The sequence below is a fragment of the Oncorhynchus clarkii genome, chromosome 23 (assembly GCF_045791955.1).
Source record: "Oncorhynchus clarkii lewisi isolate Uvic-CL-2024 chromosome 23, UVic_Ocla_1.0, whole genome shotgun sequence".
NCBI classification, from domain to species: Eukaryota; Metazoa; Chordata; class Actinopteri; order Salmoniformes; family Salmonidae; genus Oncorhynchus; species Oncorhynchus clarkii.
The window spans coordinates 39,922,502-39,950,000 of NC_092169.1; the positions used below are offsets into that span (position 1 = coordinate 39,922,502).

The 27,499-nt window shown below is 46.6% G+C and overlaps 1 protein-coding gene across 2 annotated transcripts in view; it reads right to left on the reverse strand.

Annotated features, from left to right (window-relative positions):
• Window positions 1–2,042: 2,042 nt before the first annotated feature.
• LOC139381950 (fatty acid synthase-like) overlaps window positions 2,043–27,499 on the reverse strand; it is a 42,970-nt gene continuing 17,513 nt past the window's right edge. Inside the window, exons 6-43 of one of the 2 annotated variants that reach the window (XM_071125831.1) lie at window positions 27,375–27,497; window positions 26,367–26,482; window positions 26,078–26,212; window positions 25,476–25,962; window positions 25,058–25,245; window positions 24,663–24,852; window positions 24,450–24,544; window positions 24,186–24,320; window positions 23,828–24,031; window positions 20,929–21,044; window positions 20,466–20,641; window positions 20,172–20,363; window positions 19,319–19,399; window positions 18,941–19,126; window positions 18,589–18,768; window positions 16,481–16,684; window positions 15,799–16,115; window positions 15,100–15,501; window positions 14,723–14,887; window positions 14,528–14,643; window positions 13,999–14,153; window positions 13,588–13,791; window positions 13,340–13,490; window positions 12,722–12,900; window positions 12,499–12,618; window positions 11,570–11,692; window positions 11,245–11,468; window positions 10,774–10,978; window positions 10,264–10,415; window positions 10,055–10,146; window positions 9,424–9,818; window positions 9,047–9,235; window positions 8,743–8,970; window positions 7,999–8,057; window positions 7,744–7,896; window positions 6,616–6,714; window positions 4,132–4,383; window positions 2,043–4,064 (exon numbers count right to left, since the gene is read on the reverse strand). In XM_071125831.1, coding sequence (XP_070981932.1) covers window positions 3,927–4,064; window positions 4,132–4,383; window positions 6,616–6,714; window positions 7,744–7,896; window positions 7,999–8,057; window positions 8,743–8,970; window positions 9,047–9,235; window positions 9,424–9,818; window positions 10,055–10,146; window positions 10,264–10,415; window positions 10,774–10,978; window positions 11,245–11,468; window positions 11,570–11,692; window positions 12,499–12,618; window positions 12,722–12,900; window positions 13,340–13,490; window positions 13,588–13,791; window positions 13,999–14,153; window positions 14,528–14,643; window positions 14,723–14,887; window positions 15,100–15,501; window positions 15,799–16,115; window positions 16,481–16,684; window positions 18,589–18,768; window positions 18,941–19,126; window positions 19,319–19,399; window positions 20,172–20,363; window positions 20,466–20,641; window positions 20,929–21,044; window positions 23,828–24,031; window positions 24,186–24,320; window positions 24,450–24,544; window positions 24,663–24,852; window positions 25,058–25,245; window positions 25,476–25,962; window positions 26,078–26,212; window positions 26,367–26,482; window positions 27,375–27,497 — 6,926 coding nt within the window. In that variant the 3' untranslated portion in view covers window positions 2,043–3,926. Of the gene's footprint in view, window positions 4,065–4,131; window positions 4,384–6,615; window positions 6,715–7,743; window positions 7,897–7,998; window positions 8,058–8,742; window positions 8,971–9,046; window positions 9,236–9,423; window positions 9,819–10,054; window positions 10,147–10,263; window positions 10,416–10,773; window positions 10,979–11,244; window positions 11,469–11,569; window positions 11,693–12,498; window positions 12,619–12,721; window positions 12,901–13,339; window positions 13,491–13,587; window positions 13,792–13,998; window positions 14,154–14,527; window positions 14,644–14,722; window positions 14,888–15,099; window positions 15,502–15,798; window positions 16,116–16,480; window positions 16,685–18,588; window positions 18,769–18,940; window positions 19,127–19,318; window positions 19,400–20,171; window positions 20,364–20,465; window positions 20,642–20,928; window positions 21,045–23,827; window positions 24,032–24,185; window positions 24,321–24,449; window positions 24,545–24,662; window positions 24,853–25,057; window positions 25,246–25,475; window positions 25,963–26,077; window positions 26,213–26,366; window positions 26,483–27,374; window positions 27,498–27,499 lie in introns of those variants that run through there. The other variant, XM_071125832.1, reaches the window with a different exon arrangement.

Genomic DNA, 27,499 nt, shown 5'->3' on the forward strand with positions numbered 1-27,499 from the left:
GGATGTAAACAAATGTGTGCACACAATTTGAGAGAAATACTTTTTTTTTGTGAGTAGTTCAGCTCATGAAACATGGGACCAGCACTTTACATGTTGCTTTTATATTTTTGTTGAGCATAAATTCAGAAATTGTAAATTGAGCACAACCCTGTGGAAAGACCAGGGTCTTAGTTGAAGATCACCTTTGTTAATGAATCTCCATTAAGAGAATCAGACCAACCTACCCACAGGGCACAGACGTCAACGTCTATTCTACGTTGTTCAACGTAATTTAATTGAACTGACGTGGAAACAACGTTGATTCAATCAGTACATATGCCCTTTCAAAACAAAGGAATGTTGATGCATGAGGGGGTGTTCATGAGAGAATAGAACAAGCCTGCCATCCAACAGTCTGCTCTGGTTCAACCCCAGATACTCATTAGCTCATTGACCTGTGCTGAAGATCTCTAATTTAATAAGTGAGATGAATTGACACAGGAAAGAGAGTGAGAGAGAGAAAGAGAGAGAGAAAGAAAGAGTGACTGAGAGAAGGAAATAAGTTTGAGAAAGCAAGAGAGGGAAAGAGGTAGAGAGAGAGAGTGAGAGTTAGAGACTAGATAGTGTGTTACAGAAATTGAGATAAAAAAGAGATGGATCTTTTACTGATCCTCTGTGAGATGACTTCTGCTGCTGTAGTCTCTAATAACCATTCAGCATAACATCATTACCTAGTCCTAGACCAGCAGGCATCCATCCACCCAACACAGATAGCATCATAAAACCAATATCTATCATTTATCATCATTGACAAAGAGCAATCCTAACATGCAGGCCTGTTGTAAACTTGTCCTCACTTCAACTTTGTGGCCGTGGATAGAAATAATTACTGTGCTCCTCTGCAAACCTTTTCTTCTCAACCTCTGATTTCCAGGGAAAGAAATTTGAGGTGATTAACACACGCCTCATTTTAAATTCCACCTGTCACAGGATAGGACAGATAGACAGCAGTTCATTGGCTTTATTCAGATGATGAACATCAACAGAGAGAGGACAGTCAGTGTATGTGCATTTAGATGTATATCTCTCCCTCTCTGTATCATAACAGCCTTTGAACATCCAAGGCTGTGGTTTAATCAGTCTGCCTCGCAGGGTGGTCCTTTTCTGAAAAACAATCTGTTGCTCCTCTATGAGTGTCCCAGCCCTACCTTCTTCCCAAATTACACCCTATTCCCTACATAGTGCACTGCTCTGGTCAATGTAGTGCACTATGTAGAGAATAGGGTTCCATTTGGGAAGCTTCCCTTGTGTCTGAGCACACCCTGTTGGACTGAAAGGCCAATCCAGTGGTCTTGTTTCTTATAATACATAATATTCCATTTAGCAGATGCTTTTAACCAACGTGACTAACAGTCATGTGTGCATGCATCTTATCACTCTCACATCATCTGTACTCAACCTCAAAGTAACACACACACACAAAACACCTCTCTGTCCACACTAACTTTAAAGGCAGAGGCAGACCTGTAGTGAACGTAGTAGCAGATGGCCCTCATAGTCGAATGCTGTGTGACTTTTTAGTGGTAACTTCTATATGACACAAACACATGACCAGCAAAGGAATAACACCCATTTAGAGACACAGGACATCTGATTGCATAAGGAATGTATGGTCAGTTATATGCAGGGATTGACATTAAGGTGTGAAAGGCCAGGAGTATGTCATGAATGCCCGAAGATTATAGACACTTGTGAAAAAAGCTGTTTACACACAAACATCATAACTTGTTTAAGTGAAAGACTGACAACTGTGAAGAACAAGAAAGATCAGGCTACAGGCAGTGGTTGGTTGTTTTCAGTGAAAAATGTCACCTGCCTAATGGGGCAACCACAGATCAGCCTGAACTTGCCCAGGGCAATAAAGTAACCCCTAATAAGTATTTGGTGCATAACAAGTTCTCTCATTATATTCCATGCCAACCTCTCAAATCTGTTGAATACACTACTTGCTGAGAACTATAATGTCCTTGTTAAGTTTACATAGAACAGACAGTGAGGCAGGATGTTAGTGATAGTTCTTTATTTGGACTAATACAATAAATACAACTAGAGGAGCACACCGTCAATTTCCTCCTCCTTTTTACTGCAGCCAATCACAGGGTTCAAATTACAGTCACCCGACTCTTCATAGACCTGATTAGAAGTCTCAGAAGTCAGGTCAGTCTGTTGCATTCTAGGATTGGACCCAAGATCTTAGAGGACCTTTAGGGGACAGCAAAGATCATGGGAGTCAAAAACAAGATAGAGGTCTAAAGTTGCCTCGTAACCACAGATGTACAATAGGATCAGATTACCCTCCCAACAGTCCTAACGGGAGGACAGTAAAATACCTGTTTCTGGACTAGTGGTTAGGGGTCAAGTCTACCTACTCCTCAACAAGGCCCGTTCTTCAGATCAATGACTCCACTTTACAAACTAAATGGAAGCTTGGACAAACTACTACTCTTTCAGTAAGACAGTCAAATCTGGTCATGTTCAGTGGGCACCAAAAATGAACGCTCATCTTCAGTTGCAAAGCATTTTGCTACGTTGTGCCCTAGTGAACACGACCATAGGTTTAGCAGGACATCACTTGTATGGCACTACCCAAATACTGGACTATTGCTCAATTTCCTTTCAAATAAGTGCCAAAGAGTTTTGAAGCATTGCAGGTTGACAGCAGTAATATTCAAATATTTAAAATGAGTCTTGTGTAACAATATTTCAGGAATGTTGGAAAATGTCTTCCCATTTAAGGAAAAGACAATGTTAATTCAGTAATCCATTGTAGTCACATAGAACATCATACATTTTTAAACAGCAGCAATTTAAATGACTTTTTTTTCTGTCAAAGAACCCGACATCATAAAACGTGAACTGTAGATATCTAATCAGTCCTCTTAAAAAGGTGTACTCACACAGGAAAGAAAACACACACAGATCTCAACCCAGAAGAATACTGTTGTTTTCAAAAGGTTCAGTTCTTAACTGGGAAGACATGGAGTCTAGGAAACAGCTGAATAGGTAATAAAGTCATTAACTTGATCAAATATGGCATCAGTCAAACACTTGATCCATTTCCTTGTAGCGACCGTAACACCTTTAGTTCTCAAGACGAGGAGTCTTATGCATGTCACTGTGTGAACCTACCTTAAGTAGACCAGTGTAACAATACTACAACAGTTACCATCTCTGCAAGGCAACAAAACACATCAAAATCTACTAAAATAGGGATCATAACTTAACTTCTGACCAAATCTGGTAAACAAACCCTGATGCAAAACAAACAGAATAAAACCTACCCAAACACAAGACAACCATGTAACAATGTCAACGTCACACTTGGTAACAGGTACAGTGCTTGAACAGGTGTTAGACATGTGAAAGAGACAGGAGGCTACGTCCAGGTGGAACAGACCTATGTCTGCATCATTAGGGCACTGCTAGGGTTTGGCATAAGATCTAACATGCAAATACACGCACAAACACACCATGAGTAGATAAAGCTGTGTGGGTGGACCCTTTTTATCATCAAGGTAACGACATACCGTTTAGCAGTATCATAACACAGCAGCTAGGTAGGTTATCTAGTCATTGGTCATTTGGTAACACAGCCAGGCTCACATGCTAGGCTAGCTATTGGGTTGAGCCAGCGTGTTTCCAGTTGTAGCAGGATTATCAGTATGGACATTTATTCTACCGTTCCAAACATGATAAAGAGACAGGGTAAAAAATAAATATAACATACAGCACGATTTGTTCCCATGGGAACATACCCTGTGCAGCGAGACGAGCTTTAATTGGTGGGGGATTGCGTACATTATATGTATTGATCAATGGGGTTTAGATTTGATGATAGGAGAAGTTGATGCTATTGGGGGAGAAGGCTGGGAATGGGCGGGACTGGTCTAACCCTCTCGGGCACTAATGCGTGGCTCGGCCAATGAGCTGTGGATGATGCTGCTGATAGACTCAACCCCCTCTCCTTCCAGGAAGCTGCGGTGGTCTCCCTCGATGACGTGAACCGACACCTTACCATCACACACCTGGGGAGAAACAAAACCAGTTATTATAGTTGTGTGTGTGTGTGTGTGCGCGCGCAAGTGCAATCACCTCATTCAGTTTGTAGTCGGCCCCCAAGTTGTCTCCGTAGTCGCTGCTGGCCTTGGCGCGGAGCAGGGTGACGTTGCCATGGTATTTGGTTGCCGGGACGTAACCGTCGGCAGCCTTGAGTTTGTAGTAGAATGTGGCGGCGGCGAATCGCAGGGAGTCTTTACTGACGTTCTTATGGCTGGAGGTGATGAGGTCCACCGCCATGTTGACACGGGCTTTCAGATCAGACAGGGGGAGGAGGGTCTCCAACAACTAGACAGAGAGGGGGAGGGTGGTAGAAGGAAAGAGAGTTAATAGCAGACATACATTTACTCAGTGAAAACAATGTACTGAGGAAATATCAAATTGGATTTTTACAAAATTACCAGACGACAGACCAAGTATTTACCATGCACACCCTATGTGACAAACAAACAACCCGAAACAAAGGCTTTGTTGACTCAATTTGGCATGAGGGTCTGGTATATAAATTGATGGAAAGCGGTGTTGGATTTGATAATGTTGTATGTTTTTCTTCCATGTAAACAAACAGGTGTGGGGTTAAATGTGTCAAAACACATTTATTTCAACAGGGCCGTGGGGTGAGACAGGGATGCAGCTTAAGCCCCGTCCTCTTAAACATGTATATCAACGAATTGGCAACGGCACTAGAACAGTCTGCAGCACCCAGCCTCACCCCACTAGAATCTGAAGTCAAATGACTACTGATGATCTGGTGCTTCTGTCACCAACCAAGGAGGGCCTACAGCAGCACCTACATCTTCTGCACAGATTCTGTCAGACCTGGGACCTGACAGTAAATCTCAGTAAGACCAAAATAATGGTGTTCCAAAAAAGGTCCAGTTGCCAGGACCACAAATACAAATTGCATCTAGACACCATTGCCCTAGAGCACACAAACTATACATACCTCGGCCTAAACATCAACACCACAGGTAACTTCCACAAAGCTGTGTACGATCTGAGAGACAAGGCAAGAAGGTCCTTCTATGCTATCAAAAGAACATAAAATTTGACATACCAATTACGATCTGGCTAAAAATACTTGAATCAGTTATAGAACCCATTGCCCTTTATGGTTGTGAGGTCTGGGGTCTGGTCACCAACCAAGAATAAAAAATAAAAAAATGTGACAAACACCAAATTGAGACTGAATGCAGAATTTTGCAAAAACTATGTAAAACACTAAATAATGCAGGCCGATAACCAGCTAATCAAAATCCAGAAAAGAGACATTAAATTCTACAACCACCTAAAAGGAAGTGAATCTCAAACCTTCCATAACAAAGCCATCCCCTAGAGAGATGAACCTGGAGAAGAGACCCCTAAGCAAGCTGGTCCTGGGGCTCTGTTCACAAACACAAACACACCCCACAGCTCCAGCACAGCAACACAATTAGACCCAACCAAATCATGAGAAAACAAAAATATATATTTTTTATCTTTATTTAACTAGGCAAGTCAGTTAAGAACTAATTCTTATTTTCAATGACGGCCTAGGTAGAGTGGGTTAACTGCCTGTTCAGGGGCAGAAGGACAGATTGGTACCTTGTCAGCTCAGGGATTTTAACTTACAACCTTTCGGTTACTAGTCCAACACTCTAACCACTAGGCTACCCTGATACATTATAAAGAATTAACAAAGTAACAGAACAAACTAGAATGCTATTGGGCCCTAAACAGATAGTACACAGTGGCAGATTATGATTGACCAAATTTAAGAAAATCTTTGACTATGTACAGACTCAGTGATTATAGCCTTGCTATTGAGAAAGGCTGCCGTAGGCAGACCTGGCTCTCAAGAGAAGACAGGCTATGTGCACACTGCCCAGAAAATGAGGTGGAAACTGAGATACACTTCCTAACCTCCTGCCAAATGTATGACAATATTAATATTTCCCTCAGATTACACAGAACCACAAAGAATTTGAAAACAAATCCAATTTTGATGAATCTATTGGGTGAAATACCAGTGTGCCATCACAGCAGCAATATGTGTGACCTGTTGCCACAAGAAAAGGGCAACCAGTGAAGAACAAACACCATTGAAAAATACAACCCATATTTATGTTTATTTATTTTCCCTTTTAACTATTTGCACATAGACATTTGAAATGTCTTTATGCTTTTGGAACATATGAATGTAAAGTTACTGTTAATTTTATATTATTTATTTCCCTTTTGTTTATTATCCATTTAACTTGCTTTGGCAATGTAAACATATGTTTCACATGCCAATAAAGCCCTTAAATTGAATTGAGAGAAGGGGGGGAGGGGTACAGAGCGAGAGAGCGAGGGGGTGGTACACAGAGAGAGGTACACACACACAGAGAGAGGTACACACAGAGAGAGAGAGAGAGAGAGAGAGAGAGAGAGAGAGAGAGAGAGAGAGAGAGAGAGAGAGAGAGAGAGAGAGAGAGAGGGGGTGGTACACAGAGAGAGGTACACAGAGAGACAGAGAGAGAGGGAGAGAGAGATGGGTACCTTGCTGTACTCGATGCCAGTAAACTGCTGGATGAAGGCACACATAGCTTCAGTCTCTGCCTCTGACTCATTACCAGGGGTCAGCTTGGATTTGTAGCTCTGAAAGGAAAATAACCTCATGTTGGTGTTCAAACTCCACATAACTCTATACTGTGGTTCGCGTTGGTATTCTAACTCTACACTACACTACGGTTCGCGTTGGTATTCTAACTCTACACTACACTGTGGTTCGCGTTGGTATTCTAACTCTACACTGTGGTTCGTGTTGGTATTCTAACTCTACACTACACTGTGGTTCGCGTTGGTATTCTAACTCTACACTACACTGCGGTTCGCGTTGGTATTCTAACTCTACACTACACTGTGGTTCGCGTTGGTATTCTAACTCTACACTGTGGTTCGTGTTGGTATTCTAACTCTACACTGTGGTTCGTGTTGGTATTCTAACTCTACACTACACTGTGGTTCGTGTTGGTATTCTAACTCTACACTACGGTTCGCGTTGGTATTCTAACTCTACACTGTGGTTCGTGTTGGTATTCTAACTCTACACTACACTACACTGTGGTTCACGTTGGTATTCTAACTCTACACTGTGGTGCGTGTTGGTATTCTAACTCTACACTGTGGTTCACGTTGGTATTCTAACTCTACACTGTGGTTCGTGTTGGTATTCTAACTCTACACTGTGGTGCGCGTTGGTATTCTAACTCTACACTGTGGTTCATGTTGGTATTCTAACTCTACACTGTGGTTAATCATGAGGTTAGGAGTGTTGCAGTAGAGTTCACTTTGAGGTAACTGAATATGCATGTGCCTGAGGGCCTCTGTTTACATGTACATCCTGTTAACATGTCATCTGTGGGTCAGTATGTAGACACGTGTCACCAATGTGTGTGTGTGTGTGTGTGTGTATATATCCATGTGTGTCTGTATGTGTCTGTATGTGTGTGTATCTGTGTGTGCGTGTATCCGTGTGTGTGTGTGTGTGCAGGTATTCGTGTGTGTGTGTGTGTGTGTGCGTGTATCCGTGTGTGTGTGTGTGTGCGTGTATTCGTGTATGTCCGTCTGTGTATCCACGTGTCTATCTGTGTCCGTCTGTGTATCCACGTGTCCTTAAGTGCTCACCTGTGTGTAAGCGGCGACGTAGGAGTGTGATCCGTCGAAGAGGAAGAGGTAGTCTATGGTCCTACCCTGTGCCTGCAGCTGAGAACACATCTCAAACGCCACGCAGGCTCCAAAGGAGTATCCGGCGATCCGGTACGGACCCTCTGATTGCACCTTTACACAAAAAAACAGAGACAGTTATTTATAAATCACTAATTACCTATAATTGACCTAAATGTACATTACAAACAAAGCTGTGGTTAGTATATTACGTACCTGACCTATACACTCCACATAGTATGCAGCCAGAGACTGGATACTGTCCAAAGGAGCAGCTAGAGAGATGGATGGGTTGAGTCATTTAGATCGAGGTTAAATCAAAGTTCATTTGTCCCATGCGTTGAAAACAACATTACAGTGAAATGCTTACTTACAAGCCCTTAACCAACAATACAGTTCAAGAAATAGGGTTAAGATTTTTTACTTATTTTCCACCATAATTTGCAAATAAATTCATTAAAAATCTTACAATGTGATTTTCTGGATTTTTTTTCTCATTTTGTCTGTCATAGTTGAAGTGTACCTATGATGAAAATTACAGGCCTCTCATCTTTTTAAGTGGGAGAACTTGCACAATTGGTGTCTGACTAAATACTTTTTGCCCCACTGTATATACTGAGATCATATGACACTTAAATAAAGTCCACCTGTGTGCAATCCAACTAATTATGTGACTTCTGAAGGTAATTGGCAGCACCAGATCGTATTCAGGGGCTTCACAGCAAAGGGGGTGAATACATATACACGCACCACTTTTCAGTTTTTATTTTTTTGAAACAAGTTATTTTTTCATTTCATTTCACCAATTTGGAATATTTTGTGTATGTCCATTACATGAAATCCAAATAAAAAACATTTCAATTACAGGTTGTAATGCAAGACAATAGGAAACACACCAAGGGAATGAATACTTTTGCAGGGCACTTGTGCGCGCGTGTCTGTATAGGTCTTCATGTGTACCTTTAGTGCACTGCAGGCCGTAGCAGGGAACACTGAGCTTGGCGGTGAGCGTTCGGAAGGCAGCGATGGAGCCCTCTATAGGGTGGACCAGGAACAGCGGGCGCTCAACACTCTGCACCTCGTTGAGACGTGAGACCGTGGGGCTGTCTGGGTTGACCAGCATCAAACTGAGGTCCGACTCCAACAGAGAACGCACTCCTCCCTTCTTCACTGGAGACTGACGGGACTCTAGAGTGAGAGAGAGAAAGAGAGCGAGAGACATGAGCCCAAGAAACACACACAAACACACAACACACACACACACCTGCTGTTCCTGCCGGTTGACTAGACAGCTCTCTGAGCTTGTTGATGGTGAGCTGTCGGATCTCCCTCATTGCCATGACAATGTCGTAGTCGCGCTCCAGTGTCTGACGCACTTCCACGCCCATAAGAGAGTCCAGACCCAGATCAGCCAATGAGGCATCAGCGTTCAGGCTGCTGACATCACGTACACCTGAGAGAGGGAGGGTGAGAAGTTACACATCAAACACACATCATGAATACATACCAAATTAGGGATGCAAAATACTGGCCACTTTCCCAAAATTCTCAGAAATCCCAGTTGGAAGATCCCCAAAATCAGATGGCAATAAGCATGACTTCTGGAATACCAGAATGGAACCAGAATGGAACCTCTCTTACCCAGTATATGAGCAACAGCCTCCACCAGGTCTCTCTGTCCGGTTCCTTCGCTCTTCACCACGCTCCTTTCTGCCAGCACGAAGCTCGACATCACCGGACGACGCTCGCACAGGAAGCGGTCCAGCACCTCCAAACAGGAAGTGATGCGCTGCGGGAGAGTCCCACCCACCACCACGTCATTACCGCCCATGGTCTCCAGGACCACGCCCACGTCACCAATGGCGCCCCACTGGACAGCCAATCCAGGCAGGCCGTCGTGGAGCCGCTGCTCACACACGCGCTCCATGGCGGAGTTGGCGTAACCATAGTTACTCTGGCCGGCGTTGCCGCGGCCGCAGCTCACAGAGGAGAAGGCTACGAAGTAACTGAGGTCTGGACACATCTTTCTGGTCACACTGAGGAGAAAAAATAAGCATATGAGACATTCATTTTTGTCTCCACAATTTGATAATGTGGGTTCTTGAGTCTCAAATATTTCTTGCTCTAAAATATATATTATTTTTGTTTTTCAACCATTGTCTTGGATTTCACCTTAAATTCAAACCAAACTAATTTGACTCTCTTCTGAGGGAAGCAAGGCAGAGCCAAGGTTGAGGATAGCACTATATTAGGCTGGAGAATGTCATCTCACTTGTCTAAGTGGAGGGTGCCGTTGTATTTGGGTTTGTTGACATCCAGGAACAGCTGAGGAGTCAGATTCTCTAGCATACCATCCTTCAACACCTGGTACACACACAGACAGGAGAGAGACAGACAGGTTAGAGAGAGAGATGAGACAGGTGAAACAGGGACAGGTGAAGGAGACAGGTTAAGACGGGTTAGAACAGTGGGGGTCGTTACCATGGCAAGATGAAAGACTCCTCCCACAGGCCCCAACCTGCAGGCCTCGTTAATGAGTTGCTCTGCCCCCTCCTGGGTGCTGACGTCACTGGTGGACACCAGCACCTGCACGCCCATCCCCTGCCACTCACGCACACGCTTGGCCTGGTAACCTAGCAACATGAACCGACAATGACAAAGGTGACCGAACTGTCACTAACAAATCAGCAGCGTGTAGCTAACTTCTGCGTGTAGCTAACGTCACCCTCCACCTAGACAAGTGGAGGGTGCTGACTAGGTAGCCTAGTGGTTAGAGCGTTGGGCCAGTAACCAAAAGGTTACTGGCCCAAGCTGACAAGGTAAAAAATCTGTTGTTCTGCCCCTGAACAAGGCAGTTAACCCACCGTTCTCTGGTAGGCCGTCATTGTAAAATAAGAATTTGTTCTTAACGGACTTGCCTAGCACAATGGCTTGGCTTTTCAGAACAACACACGACCTAGTTAGCCGTAAAAGTTATTGTCTCTCTCTTACCGTTGCGGATGCCCGATCTGGAGGTGAGCACCAGTTTGCGGGCGCCCCTCTCCGTCAGCCAATGGGCGAGCTCCAGCCCGAAGCCACCCAGTCCCCCGGTGATGATGTAAGAGTGGGAGGCGGGGCAGAAGGTACGGCAGATGGCGGGGAGGGAGAGGGGCGAGCCCACCGCCTGGGTACCATTACCCATCTCCTCAGAACGCACCTAGAGAAAGACATCAGATACAACACAGATATATATCTGACTAGAATTAAAAACAGTGATAAGTGTGATTAGTAGAAATAACTGTGTTACAACAGCATCATAAACGTGTAATATGTCTGTAAAGTAGTGTGGTAAGCAAAGTAGTGTTGAGAGGAAAAAGAGAAAAAAACAAGTGATGGAAAGGTTTAAAAAGCAAAGTGAGGAAATGGAAAAAACTTTTTTTGTGAGGAAGAAAAAGCAGCTAAGGAAAGAGTTCAGTCACTGACCTGCAGCTGTACTTTGCCGATGTGTTTTCCCTGGGCCATGTATCTGAAGGCCTCCTCCACCTGGTCTCTCTCAAACACTGTAGTCCTCAGGGGCTTGACTACACCTCCCACAATGCCCTCCTTCAGCAGCTGGGACACCTCCTCCCACTCCCGGTTCCCCTCCTCAAACAGGGCGTCCAATAGGATTCCGTGGAACGCCACGTTCTTCAGGAAGAGAGCCATTCCTGAGGGAAACAGGAACGCATGTCAGATAGATCAGCTGCAGTGGCACAGTGAGTCGGGGACAAAATAGCTGCCATGCAGAGAGCAGTTGCAGTGTACTGACCCAGAGGGGAGTTGTTGGACAGGTCGTATTTGCCGATCTCCAGGAAGCGTCCGTGTCGGGCCAGACAGCGAAGACTGGCCTGCAGTTTCTCCTCAGCCAGGGAGTTTAACACCATGTTCACTCCTAAACACAGAGACATCCAGAATACACAATGCCATGTTCACTAAACACAGAGACATCCACGATACACAATACCATGTTCACTAAACACAGAGACATCCAGGATACACAATACCATGTTCACTCCTAAACACAGAGACATCCAGGATACACAATACCATGTTCACTCCTAAACACAGAGACATCCAGGATACACAATACCATGTTCACTCCTAAACACAGAGACATCCAGGATACACAATACCATGTTCACTCCTAAACACAGAGACATCCAGGATACACAATACCATGTCCACTCCTAAACACAGAGACATCCAGGATACACAATACCATGTTCACTCCTAAACACAGAGACATCCAGGATACACAATACCATGTTCACTCCTAAACACAGAGACATCCAGGATACACAATACCATGTTCACTCCTAAACACAGAGACATCCAGGATACACAATACCATGTTCACTAAACACAGAGACATTCAGGATAAATAAGACCACATTTAAGTGGTCCTTTGTGGCTCAGTCGGTAGAGCATGGAGCTTGCAACGTTATGGGTTCAATTCCCGCTGGGGCCACCAATATGTAAAACGTATGCACGCATAACTAAGTCACTTTGGATAAAAGAGTCTGCTAAATGGCGCATGAGTGATTGTGAGGAAGGGAGGCTGGATTTGATGGCTTAACATAGGGTGTGCAATGTATGACTGCATATTTTGATAGGTCAGTGACATGTTGGGTGTGTATCGTTTAAGTGTTTTGTGTGAGGCAAGTTTGGAAAGGAGCTGATATCTAAAGTGTGTCTGACCTTTTCCATGTGTGTGTAGCAGGACGTGCTGTTCGAAGGTGGCGTCTCTAGAGTTGGCGAAGGACTCAGCGGTGAGCTGGGGGAAACGCTCCTGTAGGTAGGCACGCTTCTCTGCTGAACCTGAGACAGAACACAAACACAGGTTACAGACACACATCTATGGCTAAATGCACTGACAATCCTGACACTAACAGGCTGAGTGTGTGTGGTCTCCGGTACTCACCAACAGTAGTGAAAACCCTACAGTGCTGACTGAGTGCGATGGCGATGGCAGCCTGGCCAACGCCCCCTGACCCTGAGTGGATGAGGACACTCTCGCCTGGGCGGAGCCTGCCACGCACCACCAGCGAGTAGTAGGCTGTAGAATAGACCACTGGCACCGATGCAGCCTGCTCCAGGGTCCTAGAGAGAAACGTTAAGTTACTAACGATACCTTAGTCATAAGGCATAAGACATCACCAGTAAATAGGTAATCCGTTCCCAGAACATCACAGATTTTCTATGGCTCTGTATTCCCAAATTATAGGAGTGCTGATCTAGGATTAGGTTCCCTCTTATTTATTAGGATTTAAAATGCTCCTTTTTTAAAAACTTTATTTAACTAGGCAAGTCAGTTAAGAACAAATTCTTATTTTCAATGACGGCCTCGGAACAGTGGGTTAACTGCCTGTTCAGGGGCAGAACGACAGATTTGTACCTTGTCAGCTCATGGATTCAATCTTGCAAACTTTTGTTTACTAGGCCAATGCTCTAGGCTAGGACCACTAGGCTACCTGCCACTCCCACTCAAGTGCACTGCATAGGGAATAGGGTGTCCTTTGGGATCATCCCAGTGCCTCACCAGCTGTCTGGGACGTCCCAGAGGAAGCGTGTGTCAGCGTCGACGCAAGTGGCCAGGCCTTTAGCAGGCAACAGCCCCATCACACGCCTACCGCTGGGGTCACGACCTGAGAACTCCATACCCAACATGCACTGCTGGAGGGCCAGGTCACCTACAGAGGGAGAGGGTAGTCAGGTTGTTGTGGGTGTGTGTGTGTGTGAGTAAATCTGGCTGTGCGGGAGTGTCCCTGTGCGAAGTGATGTGTGTACCTGGGATGGCGTCCGGTGGCAGTTTCCCGGTGGCCAGCATGATGTCTCTGAAGTTGAGGGAGCTGTAGTAGACCCGACACAGCTGCACGTGGGGGCTGCTCGCCACAAAATGACGGAGGGGCGAGGCGATCCAACGCAGGGAGGAGAGGTCACCGCGGGTCAACACGTTAACGTACGCCTGCTCTGTCAACTCCTCACTCAGATCTGAGAGGAGAGATGTTAAGATTGGTATGGGTATTCTTGAGCCTAGGGCTAGTCTGACATCAACTCTTCTAGTATTTATCATTATTCCATAATGATATCATCAAGCTCCTATGTAATAACTGAATGTGTGAACTCTCTCTCAAGATATCTCAACGGGTGCAACTTTTCAGATCAGAGAGAAGAGAGATGGCAGCGTGGTTGTCGTACCCTGAGAGATGAGCTGGTGTCTGAACATTCCCCAGTGTCCATCCCTGAACACGTTCATACACAGGTCTCCCTCCAGCACAGACCTCATGGAACTATGGGTAGGCTGCAGGGTGGGCGCCACAGTGGACTCACACAGGTTGGACACAAATGCACACCTGTGGGGGGGGGGGGGGGGGGGGAGAGAGAGAGAGAGAGAGAGAGAGAGAGAGAGAGAGAGAGAGAGAGAGAGAGAGAGAGAGAGAGAGAGAGAGAGAGAGAGAGAGAGAGAGAGAGAGAGAGAGAGAGAGAGAGAGAGAGAGAGAGAGAGAGAGAGAGAGAGAGAGAGAGAGAGAGAGAGAGAGAGAGAGAGAGAGAGAGAGAGATACAGCTTTAGTCTGTGATTCACAGCCAAGCTACTACCTTTCTAATATATACACACACATCTGTGCTTTTAAGGCATACACAACTGTGCTGCTTTCAGTGTGATCCTTTCAGATCAACAGTCTAGGGGAAGGGGTGAGGGCTTGTTTCAAACCAGGCTTTATCTCACCGTATGCGGTTGCCACCAGGCTCCTGGCGTAGACAGTTGACCATGCCCACCACCCCAGAGTGGGTCTGGGTAGCAGTCAGCCAGACCGGAGAGTCCGAGGGCTCAGCCAGCGTCGCCTGGGGAGGAGAGACAGTTATAAAGGCTTATAAGGACTTAAAAAGGAGTTAACACAGACACAGAGCCACACTCCCTCACCTTGAGTGTGTCCACCCACTGGTAGTCCATGCTGTCAACAGGCAGGAAGATGGGCTGTTTGCGGGGTAACCGACGGCGACACAGGAATAGGGCAGAGCCATAGAAGGACTTCCTAACAGCCACCAATTTGAGAGATGCATCAGAGAACACCTTCTCCCACTCAGCCTAGAGAATCGGAGGAGAAAAACAGATGCAAGATTAGACATGATAACAGGTCATCACTGAGAGAACGGTCACAGGTGACTGACTGTATGGTCAGTTTATGGATCCTCACTAAATACTGCCTGAAGCTGACAGCTACTCTTCAAGTATTATAGCAGGGCTCTAAGGGCTAAGAATAGTTCTGGGCTTCTGTTGTCCATTGCAGTGTGACTGACCTGCGAGAACAGTCTCTGACGGTTGGTCTTGCTGTTCTTGGAGGTGAGGAAGGCCACCGTCTCCGCCAGAGTCTCTCCCTTCAATAGGGTGTGGAGCATCACAAAGCCCCCTTCTTTGGCCCCAGAGGCCAGGTTCTCTACCACCACCTCTGCCCCGGCCCCCAGGGGCCCCCAGGCGTGATTACACACCACCAGGTCAGCCCCTCCGACTTCTCCCCCGGGCACGGGGCCCTGGTGGGGGTCCCACTGTGCCGCTGTGACTCCCAGGGCGTCCAGGGTGGTCTGATGGGGGGTCAGGAGGTCGAGGGTCATTGCCGTGGCAACATAGTCAAGGCGGAGCATGGGCTGGATGTTGAGGATGGGCACGGCGCGGGAGAAGAGACGACCGTCGCTGGAGAGAGCCTGAGGGGGAGAGACAGAGCCAGGTTAGAGAGGAGAGACAGAGCCGGGTTAGAGAGGAGAGTCTGAGGGGGAGAGACAGAGCCGGGTTAGAGAGGAGAGAGACAGAGCCGGGTTAGAGAGGAGAGAGACCGAGCCGGGTTAGAGAGGAGAGACAGAGCCGGGTTAGAGAGGAGAGCCTGATGGTCTAGGAGAAGAACTAAAGATTCATTCAAATATGTTTTCTTTGTCACTTTCTTCTTGTTAAATATTTTTATCGCGTCCCCAGACAAAGGCTTGAGTATCACGAGTCTAGCTCACCTCCAGGACTTTGATCTTCCCGGGGGTAGAGTTCTCCAGGGCTGTGTCCAGGCAGTGTCTGAGGGCTGGGCCGTCCAGCAGGCCATGTAGCAGGGTGTCCTGGAGGAGACAACCCCTCTCCTTCTCAACAGTCTGCTCCAGCTCTGACCGCAGGTTACCGTTCAGCTCCAGACCGCACAGCAGGGACAGCAGCCGCAGCAAGCCAGGCTCAGAGGGCTCTGGGATGGGTACAGCAGGGCCAGACACCCCCTCTAGACCAGGGATGGAGAGCTTGACGCCCTGAGGAGCCAGCTTCTTCTGCAGCTTGTGGATCAGACCTGGAGAGATGCATGAAACACAGAACATGTATTTTAAAAAGGAATCCACTTAGATTGACAGTATTTAACCATTTGTGATTCTTTTTAGTATTATTTGTATAGATAGGGGCTGTATAGATAGGGGCTGTATAGATAGGGGCTGTATAGATAGGGGCTGTATAGATAGGGGCTGTATAGATAGGGGCTGTATAGATAGGGGCTGTATAGATAGGGGCTGTATAGATAGGGGCTGTATAGATAGGGGCTGTATAGATAGGGGCTGTATAGGTAAGGGTTGCAATACATATTTTAAAACAGTGAAGCTGAAAGTCTAATTATTTTCTCACTATTGGGATGATAAAGGCAACAGAAAGTAGACATCTAACCTTTACAGTTCTTTAGTTGGTCTCCTAGTTTGTCATTGGCTGACAGGCATTCTGTCTCCAGGTAGGGAACGAACACAAATTCTTCCAGGGTGGGCGGGCTCTGTTGCTGCTGACGACGCGGCGCTACCGTGGCATGCAGGCCGCAGATCTGGACTCCGCCCGCCACAATGTTGTCAAGGCAACGGCTGACGTGGACGTCCACCGCTGGGATGATGGAGAGGGAACAGTCAGAGGAAATAAACATACTTAATATTGGGATGATGGAGAGGGAACAGTCAGAGGAAATAATAAACATACTTAATATTGGGATGATGGAGAGGGAACAGTCAGAGGAAATAATAAACATACTTAATATTGGGATGAGAGAGGGAACAGTCAGAGGAAATAATAAACATACTTAATATTGGGATGAGAGTGTGGGAACAGTCAGAGGAAATAATAAACATACTTAATATTGGGATGATGGAGAGGGAACAGTCAGAGGAAATAATAAACATACTTAATATTGGGATGATGGAGAGGGAACAGTCAGAGGAAATAATAAACATACTTAATATTGGGATGAGAGAGGGAACAGTCAGAGGAAATAATAAACATACTTAATATTGGGATGAGAGTGTGGGAACAGTCAGAGGAAATAATAAACATACTTAATATTGGGATGATGGAGAGGGAACAGTCAGAGGAAATAATAAACATACTTAATATTGGGATGAGAGTGTGGGAACAGTCAGAGGAAATAATAAACATACTTAATATTGGGATGAGAGTGTGGGAACAGACAGAGGAAATAATAAACATACTTAATATTGGGATGAGAGTGTGGGAACAGACAGAGGAAATAATAAACATACTTAATATTGGGATGAGAGTGTGGGAACAGTCAGAGGAAATAATAAACATACTTAATATTGGGATGAGAGTGTGGGAACAGACAGAGGAAATAATAAACATACTTAATATTGGGATGAGAGTGTGGGAACAGACAGAGGAAATAATAAACATACTTAATATTGGGATGAGAGTGTGGGAACAGTCAGAGGAAATAATAAACATACTTAATATTGGGATGAGAGTGTGGGAACAGTCAGAGGAAATAATAAACATACTTAATATTGGGATGAGAGTGTGGGAACAGTCAGAGGAAATAATAAACATACTTAATATTGGGATGAGAGTGTGGGAACAGTCAGAGGAAATAATAAACATACTTAATATTGGGATGAGAGTGTGGGAACAGACAGAGGAAATAATAAACATACTTAATATTGGGATGAGAGTGTGGGAACAGTCAGAGGAAATAATAAACATACTTAATATTGGGATGAGAGTGTGGGAACAGACAGAGAAAATAATAAACATACTTAATATTGGGATGAGAGTGTGGGAACAGACGGAGGAAATAATAAACATACTTAATATTGGGATGAGAGTGTGGGAACAGACAGAGGAAATAATAAACATACTTAATATTGGGATGAGAGTGTGGGAACAGTCAGAGAAAATAATAAACATACTTAATATTGGGATGATGGAGAGGGAACAGTCAGAGGAAATAATAAACATACTTAATATTGGGATGATGGAGAGGGAACAGTCAGAGGAAATAATAAACATACTTAATATTGGGATGAGAGTGTGGGAACAGACAGAGGAAATAATAAACATACTTAATATTGGGATGAGAGTGTGGGAACAGACAGAGGAAATAATAAACATACTTAATATTGGGATGAGAGAGAGGGAACAGTCAGAGGAAATAATAAACATACTTAATATTGGGATGAGAGTGTGGGAACAGTCAGAGGAAATAATAAACATACTTAATATTGGGATGAGAGTGTGGGAACAGACAGAGGAAATAATAAACATACTTAATATTGGGATGAGAGAGAGGGAACAGTCAGAGGAAATAATAAACATACTTAATATTGGGATGAGAGTGTGGGAACAGTCAGAGGAAATAATAAACATACTTAATATTGGGATGAGAGTGTGGGAACAGACAGAGAAAATAATAAACATACTTAATATTGGGATGAGAGTGTGGGAACAGACAGAGGAAATAATAAACATACTTAATATTGAGTGGAGTGTGTGTTACACACCTTTCTTCCCCTCTGCGTAGTCAGTGACCCTCTCCTGGTGGATGTTGGGGTCCACATACACAGAGCGGATCCGCGTGGGTAGGCGAAGGCTGCGTCCTGATAGGCCAACCACGATCATCTGCAGCATAGTGTCCAGGAAGGTCACCCAGTTACCGGTCCACTGCAGCTTCCCACTGTCACCTACATCCAATCACAGACAGGGATAGAGCAAGATCAGAGGGAATCAACCAATGACTGAGGAAAACAACTTCTAGTACTTACTACAACAAACAACCCATCTTGGTAGCCACCCAGTAGGAAATAAGCCTTCATAAAGAGGTTCACAAAGTCTTTCTCTCCGACAGACACACACCTGCATTGTTGGACTCCAGGATGCCCTGGAAGGTCTTGCCATAGTCGTAACCGCGGAGACGGAGCTCCTTGTAGATGTCATGGGCCGTCAGGCGCAGTTTGGGGTCACCGTCGTCCCCGGCGACAGGCTTACCGATCTGAGAGCAAAATGAGTCCAGAGCAGAGTCCTCCAGAATGCTCACCTTACCTGCACAGACAGCGAGGAGCATAGGATAAAGTGAGAGACCGTGTGGAGGACCAAGGAGAAGGCATGCATGTAGAGTTCATAGTGACTGTGTATACACTAGTTATTACCATGTAACAGAGCATGTAGAAACCATCCTGATTTACAAATCAAACATTTATCTTGGATGCTTATAGGAGAGTAGAGTATACATACCACTGACAGCCAGGTTGCCGTTCTCAGACACCTCAAACCGACTGGTGGCGGGCATGACACGCACCTCCAACTGGACTGAACCTGACAGAGAGAAGACAGAGTAAGAGAGAGAGAGTGGGGGGGAGAGCGAGAGACAGAGTGGGGAGGAGAGCGAGAGACAGAGTGGGGGGGAGAGCGAGAGAGAGAGTGGGGAGGAGAGCGAGAGACAGAGTGGGGGGGAGAGCGAGAGACAGAGTGGGGAGGAGAGCGAGAGACAGAGTGGGGGGAGAGCGAGAGAGAGAGTGGGGGGAGAGCGAGAGAGAGAGTGGGGAGGAGAGCGAGAGAGAGAGTGGGGAGGAGAGCGAGAGACAGAGTGGGGGGGGAGAGCGAGAGACAGAGTGGGGGGGAGAGCGAGAGACAGAGTGGGGGGGAGAGCGAGAGATAGAGTGGGGGGGAGAGCGGGGGGGGAGAGCGAGAGAGAGAGAGAGCGGGGGGGAGAGAGCGAGAGAGCGGGGGGGAGAGAGCGAGAGAGCGGGGGGGAGAGAGCGAGAGAGCGGGGGGGAGAGAGGGAGAGAGAGAGTGGGGGGAGAGAGAGAGAGGGGGGAGGGAGAGAGAGAGAGGGGGGAGGGAGAGAGAGAGAGAGAGTGGGGGGAGAGAGAGAGAGAGAGGGGGGGGGGAGAGAGAGAGAGAGAGAGAGAGAGTGGGGGGAGAGAGAGAGAGAGAGAGAGAGAGAGTGGGGGGAGAGAGAGGGAGCGGGTGAACGCACATTGAAGGTCAGCAATGAACCACAGCAAAAGATTGACAACCCAAACAGACAACCCATGATCGAATACCTCCCCTGCCTTCATCCATCCCTTTTCCATCCCTCTCTCACCAGTCTTGGGTAAGATGGTGGCTCTGTGGATGGTGACGTCCTCGAAGTTGACAGGGGTGGTTTCCATGACAACTCCCAGGCTCCTCACCAGGGTCCTCCAGGCTAGCACCAGGTAACCCGTGGCCGGGTACAAGACACGCCCATCGATGCAGTGGCCAATCATATAGTAGTCTGGAGACTCTGGGTTCATGTCTAGGGGGAGAGGAGATCAACTCTGTTATTGTCCGATAGAGTGTGTGTGGACGTACAAGTTTGTTTGTGTGTGTTCTGTGTTGGTGTATGCATGTCTCTCACCAATGTTATAGATGGTAGCTGAGGTGGACCCTCCAGAACCAGCAGGGAAGTCCTCAGCCTTGGGTACATCCCAGGTCTGGGCGTGGTCCCACTGCACCAGGGGGGAGATCAGAGGGGTGCCCGCGGGCACCGGATACTCCACGGGTGGGTACAGCTGCTTACAGTCCACGTTGATCCTGGACACAAAGGAGAGATGCTTGGTATTGAGGCATCTGACACAAGTATAGCTTTTCTAGGACTCAAAACTAAACATTTTACATGCATGTTTTGGCTTGTACTATGGACCATCAGAGTTTATGAGATTAACATTATGTCAAAGCAAGGTCAGAATGCCATCTTGCAGTATTGGAACATAGCTGGTGTCTTTATTAAAACAACAACACCAGATAAAGCTGAATTAGGTTCAGAATAGAATAGCATCAGTTGCATAATGATGACATTAGAGGCATGTCAGCAGACGGACCCGTTCATGTAGACCTTGCCGATGTGAGAGAGAAAGAACTCCAGGTTGTTGGCATGGCCTCTCCTCATCAAGGGCAGGATGGAACACGTGGGCTTCAGGCTGCGCTTCAGGATCGCCTGCAGGGGGAGACAGAGCAGTTTCACAGAGTAATGACCACAACAGCTACAGTTGAAGTTGGAAGTGTACATACATCTTAGCCAAATACATTTAAACTCAGTTTCACAATTCCTGACATTTAATCCTAGTAAATATTCCCTGTCTTAGGTCAGTTAGGATCACCACCTTATTTTAAGAATGTGAAATGTCAGAAAAATAGTAGAGATAATGATTGATTTCAGCTTTTATTTATTTCATCACATGCCCAGTGGGACAGAAGTTTACATACACTCGATTAGTATTTGGTAGCATTGCCTTTAAATTGTTGAACTTGGGTCAAACGTTTCAGGTAGCCTTCCACAAGCTTCCCACAATAAATTCCTCCTGACAGAGCTGGTGTAACTGAGTCAAGTCTGTAGGCCTCCTTGCTCGCACACGCTTTTTCAGTTCTGCCCACACATTTTCTATAGGTTTGAAGTCAGGGCTTTGTGATGGCCACTCCAATACCTGGACCTTGTTGTCCTTAAGCCATAACTTTGGAAGTATGCTTGGGGTCATTGTCCATTTGGAAGACCCATTTGTGACCAAGCTTTAACTGATGTCTTGAGATGTGCACTTCACAAAATAGATGGTAGATACACTGCTCAAAAAAATAGAGGGAACACTTAAACACAATGTCAATCACACTTCTGTGAAATCAAACTGTCCACTTAGGAAGCAACACTGATTGACAATAAATTTCACATACTGCTGTGCAAATGGAATAGACAACAGGTGGAAATTATAGGCAATTAGCAAGACACCCCCAATAAAGGAGTGGTTCTGCAGGTGGTGACCACAGACCACTTCTCAGTTCCTATGCTTCCTGGCTGATGTTTTGGTCACTTTTGAATGTTGCCGGTGCTTTCACTCTAGTGGTAGCATGAGACGGAGTCTACAACCCACACAAGTACATTATAAGTTGGATCAGCCTGTAGTGTGGTTTTCCACTTTCATTTTGAGTGTAACTCCAAATCCAGACCTCCATGGGTTGCTAAATTTGATTTCCATTGATAATTTGTGTGATTTTGTTGTCAGCACAATCAACTATGTAAAGAAAAAAGTATTTAATAAGAATATTTCATTCATTCAGATCTAGGATGTGTTATTTTAGTGTTCCCTTTATTTTTTTGAGCAGTGTATATTGAAGCAACCAGTCCCTCCTGCAGCAAAGCAATCCCACAACATGATGCTGCCAACCCTGTGCTTCACGGTTGGGATGGTGTTCTTCAGCTTGTAAGCATCCTCCCCCTTTTTCCTCCCAACATAACGATGGTCATTATGGCAAAACAGTTCTATTTTTGTTTCATCAGACCAGAAGAAATGTCTCCAAAAAGTACGATCTTTGTCCCCATGTGCAGTTGCAAACCGTAGTCTGGCTTTTTTATGGCGGTTTTGGAGTAGTGTCTTCTTCCTTGCTGAGTGCCCTTTCAGGTTATGTCGATATAGGACTCATTCTACTGTGGATATAGATACTTTTGTACCCGTTTCCTCCAGCATCTTCACAAGGTCCTTTGCTGTTGTTCTGGGATTGATTTGCACTTTTCGCACCAAAGTCTGTTCATCTCTAGGAGACCGAACACGTCTCCTTCCTGAGCGGTATGATGGCTATGTGGTCCCATGGTGTTTATACTTGCATACTATTGTTTGTAATGATGAACGTGGTACCTTCAGGCGTTTGAAAATTGCTACCAAGGACGACTTGTGGAGGTCTACAATTTTTTTCTGAGGTCTTGGCTGATTTCTTTTGATTTTCCCATGTCAAGCAAAGAGGCACTGAGTTTGAAGGTGTGTGTGTCTATATAGCGGGTACACTAACCTGCAGCAGAGCGTGTGGTGCTGTCTATATAGCGTGTACACTAACCTGCAGCAGAGCGTGTGGTGCTGTCTATATAGCGTGTACACTAACCTGCAGCAGAGCGTGTGGTGCTGTCTATATAGCGTGTACACTAACCTGCAGCAGAGCGTGTGGTGCTGTCTATATAGCGTGTAGTCTAACCTGCAGCAGAGCGTGTGGTGCTGTCTATATAGCGTGTACACTAACCTGCAGCAGAGCGTGTGGTGCTGTCTATATAGCGTGTACACTAACCTGCAGCAGAGCGTGTGGTGCTGTCTATATAGCGTGTAGTCTAACCTGCAGCAGAGCGTGTGGTGCTGTCTATATAGCGTGTAGTCTAACCTGCAGCAGAGCGTGTGGTGCTGTCTATATAGCGTGTAGTCTAACCTGCAGCAGAGCGTGTGGTGCTGTCTATATAGCGTGTAGTCTAACCTGCAGCAGAGCGTGTGGTGCTGTCTATATAGCGTGTACACTAACCTGCAGCAGAGCGTGTGGTGCTGTCTATATAGCGTGTAGTCTAACCTGCAGCAGAACGTGTGTTGCTGTCTATATAGCGTGTAGTCTAACCTGCAGCAGAGCGTGTGGTGCTGTCTATATAGCGTGTAGTCTAACCTGCAGCAGAACGTGTGTTGCTGTCTATATAGCGTGTAGTCTAACCTGCAGCAGAGCGTGTGGTGCTGTCTATATAGCGTGTAGTCTAACCTGCAGCAGAACGTGTGTTGCTGTCTATATAGCGTGTAGTCTAACCTGCAGCAGAGCGTGTGGTGCTGTCTATATAGCGTGTAGTCTAACCTGCAGCAGAGCGTGTGGTGCTGTCTATATAGCGTGTAGTCTAACCTGCAGCAGAGCGTGTGGTGCTGTCTATATAGCGTGTAGTCTAACCTGCAGCAGAGCGTGTGGTGCTGTTTATATAGCGTGTAGTCTAACCTGCAGCAGAGCGTGTGGTGCTATCTCCACAACCACAGCGTTATCAGGCACCAGGCTCAGGCCCTCCTGGAAGAGGACAGGGCTGACCAGGTTATTACAATGGTACTCTGCTGAGGAGTACAGAGCCAGCGGGCTGTTCCAGTCCTTCTGGGGGATAGATGTACTGATCCACCTGGCAGACCTCTGCTTAGGCTCTTTGATCACCTACAAAGGGGGAGGAGGGAGAGAGAAAATTAAGTACATACGAAATTAAATTAATTTCTAGTGAATAGGAATTTTTCATTTCATGAAGGTAGTTTAGATTCTCCTCCTGAAATGACAGTTAAAACCCCAAACCGTTTGACACACGTCGTCTTACCCTCTTGAGAGCAGCCAGCAGGGCGGGAGCGATGGAGGCCATGTAGTAAGAATGGAAGGCTACACCAGCACTACGAACCTCCTTGGCAAACACACCACTCTCCTTCAGCTCTGATACAAACCTACTTACTTCCTCCTGCATACAGAAAACAGGTACACAGTGCCAGTTTCAGGAAGATGGTTTTCACAGATATAAAAGGATCTTTGACAATGTATAACGCTAATGATAGATACAACTACAGGGATTTGGACCAAAATGTGTTACCGCAGGGCCAGAGATGGTGACGGTGTCTTCAGCGTTGTGACAGGCTGGAACCACACCCTGGGGACATTGTGCCTTACACTCTGCCCAGGTCAGACCTGAAGAAGAGAGAGCGAGTTAGAGGCAAACCAACTGATCCCAATTCAAAACACACACACACACACACACACACACACACACACACACACACACACACACACACACACACAGTCTTACCGACTGCAGCCATGCCACCAGGGGGCAGGTTAGCCTCGTTAATGGATCTCCCTCTCCAGTATGCTGCCAGGATAGCCTCACTGTGACTGAGGGATCCGTCTGCATAGCCACAGGCCAGCTCTCCCACACTGTGGCCCACAATGCCGTCTGGCTTCAGACCCAGCTTCTGGAGCAGGTCAATCTGGGCGATCTGAGAGGGGGGGGCAGACAGGGGTTATCTTTAGGAACCTAGTACAACACCTTGATATGTCAGAGGCATTGTGTGGCCTTTGGACAATACAGTCCATAGCCTTTTGGTTTCAGTGCCATTTCCCCCCTCCTCTTAGTTAAAATGGTGCCCCTCCTTCTGTAAAAATGGTGGTCTGCTCTTAGTTAAGACGACTGCACCAGCGTACCTGTATGGCAGCGAGGCCTACGAAGGCTTGGACGGTGTCCTCAAAGGTGCTCTCATCAGCCTCCATGAGCAGACTGGACACACACATCCCTGTGTCCTTCAATGCTATGTCCGAACGCAAGATGGACTCCCTGAAGTCTGGCAGCTGCATCAGACTGCGCCCCATCCCACCCCACTGGGTGCCCATACCTGAGATATACACAACACACACACTTCTCTCTTAAACCTCTTTGCTGTCATCACTCGAGGTAGAAGTTGCCCTTAACCACAGATCCAGGAACACATTATCCTGCCCCCTGCCCCTAACCCTAACACTAACACCAACCCTTAGGCTAAGGCTTGAATAAATGCTACATCTGACCCTGTAGCAGTGGTTAGAGGTAACTTCTCATTTCCTCTCCTACCCAGTCCTCTCTTACCTGAGCAGACGTACCACAGTGGTCTGGGCGTGGCCTCAGTCTTCTGCACCTCTGTGACATCATCCTTGGAGCCAATCAGAGCGTAGCCCCTGTAGGGCATCCCCACTGTGGGCATCCCAGACACCTCGTTCAGCAGACACAGGAAGTTGTCATTGCCCGAGTGTTCCTTCCCCTTGCTGAGGAGGGTGGAGACAGCCTCCTCTGTGCGCCCGCAGGCCTGGAGGAGCCTAGGTACTGGAGAGGACTCAGAGGGGATCTTGGGGGGCGCTTTGATGTTTTTTGGGGTGTCAAAACCAGGGGGGCGGAGGATCACATGAACGTTGGAGCCTCCAAATCCGAAGGAGTTGATCCCAACGATGCCGCCGCGGACTGGTACGGGCTCGTTGACGACGCGGAGGCGGCCGTCACTAAGGGCAGGGATATCGGTGTTGGGGCTGTTGTAGTGGATGTTGGGAGCCCACACACCTCGCTCCAGAGACAACACGACCTGGAGGGAGAGAGAGAGACAAGTCTTAGTGCTGGGCTTGGCCAAAAGCCTGTACATATTGTAATTTTGTACACGACAACAGGTGTTCTAGAGGTTAACCCAGACCAGTTATCACCTTGGCCAGTGCAGACAGGCCAGAGGCGGGCTCTGGGTGGCCCATGTTGGACTTGGTGGACCCAATGAGCAGCGGGTCACGCTTTGATTGACAGAACACACTGACAATCCCATTCACTTCCTGTGGGTCGCCGACCTGGAAGGAGAATGGGCTGAGGTCACCAGGGGAACCAGATGTATCAGGGGGGAGGAATGGGACAGAACACCGTCCACAGAACATTCTGGAAAATGACGTTATTGGTGTGGTGGTGACATGATCCAACAACAATGAATCAAGTGTGTGTGTTCACCTTGGTCCCGGTGCCGTGGGCCTCGATGTACTCCACCTGGTCAGGGGTGATGTTGACCTCCTGGTAGAGAGAACGTACCAGCCTCTGCTGCATCTCACCTGAAGGGAACGTCACACCTGGAACAAACAAGTCAATCAATGAATTGGTATTTTCTGTAGCCATTCATAGAGAACTGTTATGTAATGTTGTATAATAAATGTCACCCACATGGCTAAGAGCGGTATAGGGTAAGGTTGCCCCTGATCGCGGGTCAGTTTTGAATTTTCCGCACTAATGGTAAAGGCTTGAGTAAGGGAAGCTGATCCTAGATCTGTACCTGGGGGAAACATCACCCCAGAGGAGCTAAGAACTGTGGCACTTCATGGGGCCGGCCTTCAAAATACAGCAGGCCAGTACGTTGTGACTGGATCACCAGTCTGGGAGTCTGTGTCTGTGTTTACTGTTGTGTGTGACAGGCAGACAGACTTGGCAGAGCAGAGGGAGGGGGGCATGGGGGTGAAGTGTGGTATGGAATGACTGGGAATCTCTATTACACTCCCCACATCTGTCCATCTGTACTTCAAAGAGTTGGACCTGGCACTTCCTGAGTACACCCCAGATAACAGGGGAGTTACACTGGGGCATCAGGAAAACAGTGGGTGGGTCAGTGAGGCCTCACAACCCATTGGAAAATAGACCAAAAGGGATTAATGCAACAGAGGCCAAGGGAATTGTGTTTCTCCACAAAAAAATAATGTTTCTACTGGGTTACTGCTTGGCATTTACAGTACAGGGCACATACGCAAGGCAGACCACACGTTGGGGTGAAAATTGCTTACAATATTAAAACCCTTTTAGATTTGGAAGAAGTTAAGGAGAGGTGCTAGAGGTGTATATAAGACAGAAACCATGCTAGGTTTGAGAGTTCTTCCTCTCAGTACCTTGGGGATAGTGACTAGGTCCAGGGTTTCATTCCAGACTGGGCAGGTACCCTCAGTGGTGGTGCGTTATAATGAGGCGTTCTCTCACCCTGCTCCTTGTATCCGTCAGTGTTGTTACCAGCGTTGAGTACCGTGGCGTATACCCTCTTAGCCATGGAACGTCTGGTCAACAGTACCGCCACCGCAGCCTCTGAACGACAGTACCCGTTTCCT